Consider the following 11,062-nt stretch of genomic DNA (forward strand, 5'->3'; position numbering starts at 1 on the left):
CAGAGAGGCTGCGGCCACAGAGCCCTAGGGGAGGGCCGCCGCGCAGACTCCACAGTCACCGCCTCTCCCAGCCCGGCGGACAGGGCCGTCAATCACGCTCGCCCGGACCCGCCTTCGGACTGCAGCGAGCGGCCAATCGGAGCCAAGCTCCGCAGCGATGAGCTCAGCCCGATGGCTTCCCATTGGGTGGCTATATTAAGAAAGTGGCCGGACTCTTTAAATAGCGGGCGCTAGGGCCGCAGCCCGCATCTGCCACCGCAGTCCAGCTGTCTTCGTCTGTGCCTCTGTTCCTTAGATCTGGAGATTTTTCTCTCCGGGACGGAAGCTAGGCCGAGTCCGCAGCACCAGCCATCGCCTTGCACAAAGCAACCCAACTCCGGGACAGCCGAGGACCGCAGTATCGCCCGGCAGCAGCAGCGCGGCGACACGCTCCGTGCGCCTTATGCCCCCGCGCCCCTGCCGCAGCAGCCAGAGAGCCCCGAGAGAACGCACCGCCGCGGAGTCCCGGTGCAGCTAGCGAGCATAGCCCGCTGCGCGCGGCCGCGGGTGAGCGGAGAGCGGCAAGCAGGGAGCGGGACGGCGGCGAGGCGCTCGCGGGCCCCTCCTGCTGCCCGCGCCCGGTGAGCTCATGGCGGCCATCCGCAAGAAGCTAGTGGTGGTGGGCGACGGCGCGTGCGGCAAGACGTGCCTGCTGATCGTGTTCAGTAAGGACGAGTTCCCCGAGGTGTACGTGCCTACCGTGTTCGAGAACTATGTGGCGGACATCGAGGTGGACGGCAAGCAGGTGGAGTTGGCGCTGTGGGACACAGCAGGCCAGGAGGACTACGATCGTTTACGGCCGCTCTCTTATCCGGACACAGACGTCATCCTTATGTGCTTCTCGGTGGACAGTCCGGACTCTCTGGAGAACATCCCCGAGAAGTGGGTACCCGAGGTAAAGCACTTCTGCCCCAATGTGCCAATCATCCTGGTGGCCAACAAGAAAGATCTGCGCAGCGATGAGCATGTTCGCACGGAGCTGGCCCGAATGAAGCAAGAGCCAGTGCGCACGGATGACGGCCGCGCCATGGCGGTGCGCATCCAAGCCTATGACTACCTCGAGTGCTCGGCCAAGACCAAGGAGGGCGTGCGCGAGGTCTTCGAGACGGCCACACGCGCCGCGCTGCAGAAGCGCTACGGCTCCCAGAATGGTTGCATCAACTGCTGCAAGGTGCTATGAGGGCCGCGCCCTGCCTCCCGCCCCTGCCAGCGTGGCTCCCCCTCCTCGGCCCGGTCGCCCACGAGCCGGGAGAAAGGGAGACTCACGCCCCCCAAGGACACCACCAGACTGCCTGGCATCTGCTGGTGACTCTGGCTGATCACGCTGAGAATTAGCGTGGGCACCGAGCTCCCCCTTCCCAGTGTCTGTGTGTGTCCAGCTGTGTAGCACAGGCCTGGGCGCCCTGCTGAGTGCCAAGGGGTTCCTGAGCATTCTTTCTAAAGAGTCAGGCCTCAAAGTGTGGTTGTGTGTATGTACGACTCCCTACACCCCCACCCCACTCTTGCCCCACCCTTGCCTCTGGTTTCACCAGGGTCACGCAGAGTGGATGAACCCCAACAGATGTTCCGCTTGTAACCAGCGAGCCACTACTGTCCCTCCATGTCTGTAACATAGACCCCTGGAACCACGGAAGGGAAGGGCTGGGGAAGGTAATGGAGGGGTGTTGCATAAATGCAGATTTTATTTTCGGAGGCAGAATGGTGTCGTTTCGTGGTGGTGAGTGGTGTGACCAGGGCACAAGAGCAACTCTTTTCCCAGGCTGGATCAGGCGCCGGCCCATCCGAGCATGAACTGGACTTGGCCATCTTTCCACATCATGGGAAGACATTTGCGACTGACTTAGGGTTGTGAGGAAGCGGCTTCCAGACACAGTCTCCTGGGCCAACCCCCCAGCGAACCTCCTTTCCAGCCACCTGCAGAGGATCCAGGGTGTGCTGCGGGGGTCACTTTTGCCATAAGCGAACTTTGTGCCTGTCCCACAAGTGAACGTTGTTCAGCCCAAGAACCTATTGTTACTGAATTTATTTAAAGGCTGAAGCTTTTTCTTTTTGTTATTGTTGTTGATGAAAAGAATTCTTTGCACAATTGTTTCATTGTTTGACACTCAGTGCGCTTGTCATTTGCATACGACAGCATTCTGACCACACTTGTATGCTGTAACCTCATCTACTTCTGATTTTATTTTTTAAAAAAACTATGATGACTTTAAAATAAGATTAAAAAACACTAATTTTTGTTTTCTTGAAAAAAGTGTCAACACTGTTTTGTGAATTTTATTTGTTTAGCTTATGCACACTGTTTTGATAAAGGAAGGCAACATTTCGGTCTATTTAAACCTTCCCCTCCCAGGAAGACCATCTTCAGCTATGTAAAATTTTCTCTACATTCTGTGTGCAGAGCAGAGAAAAGCCTCCCCCTACACCCGGCCCTTTCCCTCTCCCCTATCCTGCCCAGTGGTACTTCTACTAAATTGTTGTCTTGGGGGTTTTTTTTTGTTTGTTTGTTTTATTTTTTAAATAAACTGATAAATGACAAAGTGGTGAGCTTACGATGTTTACATAAAAGTTCTATAAGCTGTGTATACAGTTTTTTATGTAAAATATTAAAAGACTATGATGACATTTATAAATGGCTCTTGTGGCTTAATAGTGTCATTAAAAATATCCGGATTTGGGATAAGGGGGGAATTCTCAGAGAGCCCCTTTCTGGCAGTGAATCCACTGTCTTCTCTATAGTAAACATAGTCAATGAGCCCGACACCTTTTAGGGGGTTGGGTGACCCAGAGGGGCCAGGCTGTTCCTGTCACATTCCCAGAGGAGGTTAAGCCTGTTACTCAGACATCTAGAGTGTATTAATTATTGTGAATTTAGTCCCATTAGGTGAGGCCTAAAGTCTTGGTTTGACTTCCTCTGTAGGTCTTTAGAAAATGTCTTTAATGTAATCTGGGGTGTTGCTTCTCACTCTTTGACAACAGGAAAGGTTGTCATTTGTCAATGTTAAATGTAGATTTTTAAAATGTTTTCAAGAGGTGTGGTTGATTACAAATGGATCAGGCTGGGAACTTGAAAGAGGTGGGAAATAGATCCTGGACTCCCATCTCTCACCCTCCCCCTCCCAGCCCCTTCCCATCTAAGCTGGTATCTCTGGGGAACTGAATGTGTACCTGGAGCTTCTGAGTGGGATTTCAGGGAGAGAGTTAAAATAAGGAACCGGCTTGTTATTATTATACAACTTTTACCTGAATGCTTCCAGAAGGGTCCCATAAATGCCTTAGTCTAAGGACTAGTTCCTGGCCCTGTAGACAGAAGGCTGTGTGTTTGAGCAGTCAGGATTTAATGTTAGGGAAGTCCGGGTTTGAGAGTCAACGTTGAGAACCCCCTAATTTCAGGCAGGCTCCGTCTTTGGTGTACCTAGCTAGACAGGCTGGTTTGTTCTTAGGAGACAGCTTTAAAACTCTGCTCTAGACAGGAGGGCTCAAACCTGCCAGCTCTCACAGGCGTCCAGGGAAGGGTGCCAACCTCTCCCTGTCTACTTGAGAGGTATTTTTTTCTGTTTGGAATCATGGCTTTCTGGGTTCCTAGAGCAGGGCTGCTACACTCTCCACCCCCTCCGCCTCCACCCTGAGGCCAGGGCCCCGGGAGGGGGGGGGGGCTCCTTTGAAGTTGCTTGCATCAAAGCTGAAGCTTCTGTTTCCCTGGCTTCCCTCAGACTCTCAAGCACTTTTGTGAGCTCAGAAAAACCTGTCTGTGGTGACCTTTCACCCAGTTAAGCATTCAGGAACAGGGCTTCTAGCTCTGCAGAGTGAGGCCCATGGGCCAACAGTGGGGGATGTTTGGGCTCCCCCAGGAGTATAGAGGCTGGGTCCATCCAGGGTGACTGCTTCTATGAGCATAATCTAATCTAACTTCTCTCACCTTTATCCCACAGTCCGTTTCTTTCCATTTTAGAGGCAAATCTTTCCACTGAAAGACTGTGTTTACTTGCACATCCCAGAGCCCTTCGGTACCAGGGAGTGCAGGACTCTTGTTGGGGAAGCGCTCAGGCTTGGTTGGGCCAAATGCCCAGAACTCAGCTTTGCAGCCAGACATCCCATCCGAGAGCCTGGAGACCAAACGTCCTGAAAAGAGCCACTCTGGGTTTCCTGCTAGCACAGACCTAAAACTCTTTTTCATTTTTCACGTTTGGGGGAAGGACCAACAGGCAGGTGATGCCCAGCAGCCCCAGGGTTGTACTTGCTTTAAGATGCAGGGCATTTACTAGAATATACCAGCCAGAACTCACTCTTTTTGTTACACCAGGACCCAACTGGAAAATATAAAGATGAATTGCTGTAGGCTGGAAAATCAATTAGGAAAAAGAGGTAAAACATCTGGTGTTATTCTAAGGATATGAAAATTCATTTTGCACATTTAAAATCAATGTGTTGCGTTCATCTAACTGCCGGTTGAACTGTTTTGTGGAGAACAGTGGGGGGAGCTTCCTTCATCCTGGACACGGGCATTTTACAGCAAGGGGCCTTGTCTAGAATTCCCCTTTCATTTTAATCTTAATTCAACCTGGATTGGAAGGTCTTTTCCACATGTGTTTTAAGCGTGACAGGAATCATATGGCGTTCTGGTTAAGCACAGTTTGCTGCTAATGGTAGCGCCAGAGATTCTGACCCAGTGGGTCTGAGTGGGGGTCTGAGAATTGGGGTTGCAGATAAGGTCCTAAGTGACAACAAGTGCAGGGTTGGGGACAACGATTTGAGGATGAGTGGCTTAGATTAAGGGGAGGTGCTTGTCATGGTAGAGAGTGGGGAAGTGGCTTCCATATGAAGTGGGGCAAATTCTGCAGCCTTCTGGTATGTCCTGAATGACGTTCTTACCCGGGAGCCACGGAACGGAACAGAACTTCTATTTATTCTATACTAGCATCTACCAATGGGGACCAGAAGAGCAATGGGACACCATCCTTACCCTTCAGGAACTAGGTCACAGTTTCTGGCTCAGGCAATGGCAGGGATGCCCTCACCTGGCCTGAGCATCCTCTGATGAAGGTACCTGTAAGGAGGATAGGGGCCGGGGCAGCAGTTCCTACAGTTGTTTTGAACATTGGGAAGGATGTCGTGCGTGAAGAAATTTGAGTAGACTCTTAAAGTGGGAGTGGGTGAAGTGTAGGCAGAAGAAATAGTGAGACTGAGGGTGGGAGGGTGGACAACTGGGCCATTAACACTTTGATGAGGTGGACAGTTTCTTTTTATTACTAGTAAGACTTGACCTCTTTGAGGTGACTGCTTTATGTAGCCCTCCGGCATATATTTCTTCAACCAAGCCCCTACTCTCCCCTCCCATCCAGAGCTCAGGTGCTTCTAGTAGGTGGGGCGAGAAGGTGCTTGCTAATTATTTCAGTGTTTTCTCTGTGCCTTCCATGAATGTGCTGCAGGCATTGGTTAGCTTCTGGGAAGGAAAATGCACTCCTGGGAAAGACAACTTGGTTTACTAAAGCAGTGACCACACAAAAGGACCTTGTGCCTCAGTTTCTCCGATCTTTACCACATTCCTTGGTTTATCATCTGGCTGTCTGACCAGAGAATGAACACTCAGCCTGTGTCCTCAACTCTCAACAGCCCACATATGAGGTAAGAGTCTAGAGGACTCAATTCATTCTTTCCTATTTATCCATGCCACTACCCCACCCTGAATCCTTAAAACAGGGTTTTATTGTAGCCCAGGCTAGCCTTGAACCCACTATAAAGCCGAGGATCACCTTGAACTTCTGATCCTCTCCTGACTTTGCCTTTTGAGTGCAGGGATTACAGGTATACATGCCCTGTTTGTGTGGTGTTTGAACCCAGGGCGCGATGCATGCTAGGTGAGCACCCTACCAACTTAGCTACAGAAAAGGTCCATTTTGTTTATTCTTGTAGTCAACAAAATATTTGTTGTTAGCTGACTGACTATGGGCTAAAAACTATGCCAGGAACTTGGCATGCAGGAGATGAATAGACCTCATCTCTCCTCCCATGAAGAATATTCCATCTAGTATTATATCTAAACAAGCAATAATAATGATAATATTAGCCAGGATTGATTGAGTTCGCATAGAGGATTATTCCTAGCACTTTGTTTTGTGATTTTATTTTATTTCTTATATTATTATCTATGATTATATAGCAAATTATTCCAAAACTCAGTGTCTTAAAAAACCGCTTATTGCCTCAGAGTTTCCAGAAATCAGGAATGGAGGCACAGTTCAGCTCTGTGTTTGGGATGAAGCTTTCCCAAAAGGCAGAAGCCAAGTGTGCTCATGATCACAGAAGTGCTAGAGACTGGAACCCAAGATGGAGGCAAAGGGGTTCTGGCAGGCGCCTTGGAAGGGAAAACAATGATGCAGCTGAGGATGGAATGAGAGGTTGATTACAAGACCATAAGCTTGTCGGCTTGTTTGCCACAGTGTGCCTGATGCCATGTGCTTGACAAGAACTGGACCTCAGCAAATAGTAGTTGAAGGAATAAAGAAAGAACCAACATTTATGAAACTCAAGCTTCTAAATGACAATGGTCAGGGTTTGGAATAGCTGGGCTATGTGTAGGATTTTTGAGTCCAGAGATTAAGAAAAATCTTCTCAAAAAACAAAACAAAACAAAAAAACTGGGCAGTGATGGTGCATGCCTTTAATCCCAGCACTCGGGAGACAGAGGCAGGTGGATCTCTGTGAGTTCGAGGCCAGCCTGGTCTACAAAGCAAGTTCTAGGACAGGCACAAGAAAAGAAAAGAAAAGAAAAGAAAAGAAAGAAGGAAGGAAGGAAGGAAAGAAAGAAAGAAAGAAAGAAAGAAAGATCTTTTTACAAGTTATAATTTCTTGTTTTTCTTGTGTAGATGTGTACAGGTGTGTGCATGCTCATGTGTCTGCCTGTATGCAGGCACATATAGAGGTCAGAAATCAACCTCAGGTGTCATTCCTCAGGTGCTACTGACTTTGTTTTCTGAGACAGGGTGTCTCACTGACCTGGAGTTTACCAAGTAGCTAAGCTGACTAGCTAGGAAGCCCCAAATCCACTTGTTTTCCGCATCTCCAGTGTTAGGATTACAAGCATGCACTGCTATGTATGGCTTTTTTGCTTTGTTTTGTTTTGTTTTGTTTTGTTTTTATACAGGTCCTTTTTGGGGGAGGGTGGTTTCAAGACAGGGTTTCTCTGTGTAGTTTTGATAGTCCCAGAACTCACTCTGTAGACCAGGCTGGCTTTGAAATCACAGAGATCCGCCTGCCTCTGCCTCCCCAGTGCTGGGATTAAAGGCGTGCACTACCACCATCTGTTCATAGGTTCTGAGGCCTCATGATTATACTGAAAGCACTTTACCAACTGTTAGTCTCCTTAGCCCCAGCATCACCATCATCACCACCACCACCATCATCACCAACACCACCATCACCATCACCACCACCACCATCACCACCACCACCACCACCACCACCATCACCACCACCACCACCACCACCACCACCACCACCACCACCACCAGCAACTCCATCACTACTCCAACTGCTACTCTTATTGTGCTGGAGATTGAACCCAGGGCCCCCTGCTCACTAAGCTTGTGTTTTACTACTGAACTGCATCTACAGCTTAAACCAATTCTCTGATAGGACCGGGCTTTGCACACAGACAATACCAATGGAGAAAAGGCCTTCTTCTCTACCCCACCTCTAGCAGAAGTGCATGATGTGCTCCAAACAGGGAGGTCTCTGAGGGGAACGGGGCCAATGCGTTTCCAGGGTTGAGAGCCACCCCCACAGAGACGCCTGGGTGGCTGGATTGCTCAGCTGTCACACTGTGGGCTTAGCTGTAAGTTTCAGAGAAAGGCAGCTTGGTTGGAAGCTTGGCAGAACTCGCCTGTCTTTCCATTTCAGAAATCACCGACTGAAAGCGCAGGCCTGGGGAAGCGAGCTTCTGACTTTAAAGACTGTCATCTCTGCTTGACAACTGTGAGGTGAGTGTGTTTGCTTCAGCTCTGAAAAGGTAGGAAACAAACGGTACAAGAAGCCAGTTCTTGCTACTGATTGATTCCATTTTGTTCCAGAGCTTATTCGATGTTTGGATAAACAATGAAAACCTTCCAGAAGCACCTCAAAGGGATGCAAGAACACATTTGCTATTTTAAAAGCAGAAAAGTTTTAAGTGGAACTCTGACAGTATAAGAAAGTATTATTTATATGAATGCTAAAAAAGGGGGGGCACTTATAAAATATACAATCTCCAGTAATGGCCAAATATGGAATGCTCAGATATGCGATCACATACCCGGGCAGATGCTGTAAGTGGGGAGGCCCACTGGTGCCCTGTCCTTACATTGTGCATTCATGGGACTACAAATCTCTCCCAAGGATGTCTTAGACTTGTACGCCAAATGGAGACCCAGAAGAACTAAACAAGATACCGTGACTGTAAGCTAGCTGGCCTAGGCTCTCTCTGGGTCTCGTAGTGCCACAGCTGTAACGCTATGAGCGACGAGAGATGTTGCATGGTTTGCAGATGTTTACCTGACAACTCAGATAGAACAAATAAAGACAAAATGCAATGGATGTAGAAGCAATTTGAAGAGGAAAGGGGCAATAGTGACATAGTGACCAAAAGTAAACAAAGGACACTCAGAATGAGCAGCAGTGAGTGGGCTGCCGAGGAGGCCTGAGGGAGCAGTGGCCCCAGGTCACAGGCACACGTTTCCCACCATCTCTGCTATCTCTGTGTATCCCTTTCATCCTCACCTGATGATGGAAGAGGTCTAAATTCTTTGCTGGGGTCCTCAAGTGAAAGGCAGAAGAGTGGAGAGGGGGCAAGGGGCGTCTCCCTTCCTCTTTAATCATGTGGACCCCACTGCGCGTGCGTGCGTGCGTGCGTGCGTGCGTGCGTGCGTGCGTGCGTGCGTGTGTGTGTGTGTGTGTGTGTGTGGTGTATGCAGCTGTGTGGGCCTCTGCACACCTGTGGGAAAAGAGGCCCGAAGAGGGTGCTGGGTATCAGGTATCTCTAGCTCTCTCCACCTTATTCATGGGACGTGGGTTCTTTCTCTGACCCTGCAGCGTCAGAGATCCTGTTTAGGATTCCCCCCGGGCCGGGTTTACAGGTGTGTGGAGCCATGCCTGACTCCTTACGTGGGTTCTAGTACAAGAACTCCGGTTCTCCTGCACTCTGCACTGCCGAGCCACCTCTCTGCCCTCAAGGGCCAATTATTTTTATACATTACTGCTTCAGCCTCTTTATTTGTGAAATAATTTTAAAGATTAAACATGACCGAGCCAGGTAGTTGGCACATAGCCTAGTTCATTCTGCGTCCTCATCTCAGTAGCTTAGGCACAAAGTGGAAATGGAAGAAATTTTGCTGAATATGTGAGAGAATCATCAAGAAAAATCTTGTTTATAGGAGACCTTTCCTTTTTATTTTTATTTTATTTTCATTTTATTGAAAATATTTTCTCCCTCACGGACTATTGTTTCCCATTTTTCTACTCTACTCCTCCTAGTTCCTCCTTTTCCTCCCATCTGGTCCACTCCCTTCAGACTCTCATTAGAAAAAAAATAATGGAGCTAGGCGGTGGTAGCACACGCCTTTGATCCCAGCACTCAGGAGGCAGAGGCAGGCAGATCTTTGAATACAAGGCTAGCTTGGTCTACAGAGAGAGCTCAGGACAGGCTCCAAAAGCTACAACTACACAGAGAAATCCTGTCTTGAAAAACCAAAAAAATAAAAAATAAATAAATCAATAAATGAAAGAAAGAAAAGAAATAGACTTCAAAATGAAATATATTAAGATGCATTGGAGGTGTATGGAAGACCCTCTCAACCATAAGATCCCTGGAGAATTGTATGGTACCCACTGTCTTGCAACCTCAGCATCTGGTGCAGGAGTTAGCACATCTAAGTTGCTCAGTTACTACTTGGTCACAGAATCTTTCCTCCACTTCAGGGGGCCTTTGGTAACTCAGAGACCCTGAGAATTACATAGATGAACTTGGCAGCTTCTGCAGGGAAGTCAGCGCCTGTCGATTGGGTTCCAGGGGAAATGGTAGAGGTAACGGAGGCTTTCCCATGTGCAGTAGAAGGATCTGGGATAGCAGGTTTTCTTCCTATGAGCACAAAGCTCCTGAGTGGTCAGCAGAGGCTGCAGCAGCCTGGTTCCAGGCTGCCGACACATTGCCTCCTAACAAGAGTGAGGCTGCCAGGGCACAAAACTTGCAGAGAGAGGCACACTGGCCAGCTCCACCTGGATGGCACAGGCATCAAAGGAAAGGGCGGCCGTAACTTGCCCAGGTGAAGTGGGTACTGGTAAAGATGTTAACCAGTCTGAAGAAATCCAAAAATACATGCTACAGAGATTGAGTTACTAGTCGGTGTGAGCGAGGCACGGATGTACGCAGCTCAGGACGTAGGGGTTACATCTGCACACCAAGAGAGCAAGCCTCTGCTTCTTTGCAGCCCAGGAAAATCCTCAATCACAGAGGGAACGAAGAAGGCAGGAGGCTCTGTCATTTGACCACCATGTCTGTGAGTGCCAGAGCCCAGGGCTCCACTTCTACTGGGGAGTTCACCAAACCCACAGCAATCGAGCTTGCTAATCCCTTTAAGACAGGGCTGACTTGTTTGTCTGGCTTCATTAGACTACAGGAGTGGCAGACTGAAGAAAAGCCTTTTATACATGGTTTTTGTTTTACCTTTTTGGTCAAGGAGAATTGAAAAAATGTACACACACACACACCCTTCACCAGGAGTAAAGCATGAGGTGGGCACAAAGCAAATCCCTCCAAGCTCACTGTAGCCATAATTTTAGCTTTTTTCTTCCGAGAAAACTGCCCTTGAACTGATAATGGCAATGGTTGACCTTGATGAGGTCGGGACCGTGTTTGGAGAAGTCTAGTCACCAGCAAGATTCTTGTCTGTTTCTGGTTTACTTTCAAGTTTTTTTTTGTTTTCTTTTTTTTTTTTATTTGCGTTTTTTCCCCCCTAAGTGACTTTGAGATAGAATGCCAAATCAATCCAGCTGT

The 11,062-nt window shown here is 48.6% G+C and overlaps 1 protein-coding gene across 1 annotated transcript; it reads left to right on the forward strand.

Moving 5' to 3' along the window:
- The first annotated feature begins 231 nt into the window (after window positions 1-231).
- Window positions 232-2,665, forward strand: Rhob (ras homolog family member B). The gene has a single exon (XM_041639414.1). It carries the CDS (start codon window positions 629-631, stop codon window positions 1,217-1,219), a length of 591 nt encoding a protein of 196 aa, XP_041495348.1. The 5' UTR covers window positions 232-628; the 3' UTR covers window positions 1,220-2,665.
- The last annotated feature ends 8,397 nt before the right edge of the window (window positions 2,666-11,062 follow it).

Source organism: Microtus oregoni, unplaced genomic scaffold, assembly GCF_018167655.1.
Source record: "Microtus oregoni isolate MIOR12 unplaced genomic scaffold, Mior012 000058F_ref0000040, whole genome shotgun sequence".
Lineage (NCBI taxonomy): Eukaryota > Metazoa > Chordata > Mammalia > Rodentia > Cricetidae > Microtus > Microtus oregoni.

Excerpts from the sequence above, each read along its gene's own strand:
- Rhob (XM_041639414.1), top strand. The coding sequence starts at position 629 with ATGGCGGCCATCCGCAAGAAGCTAGTGGTGGTGGGCGACGGCGCGTGC.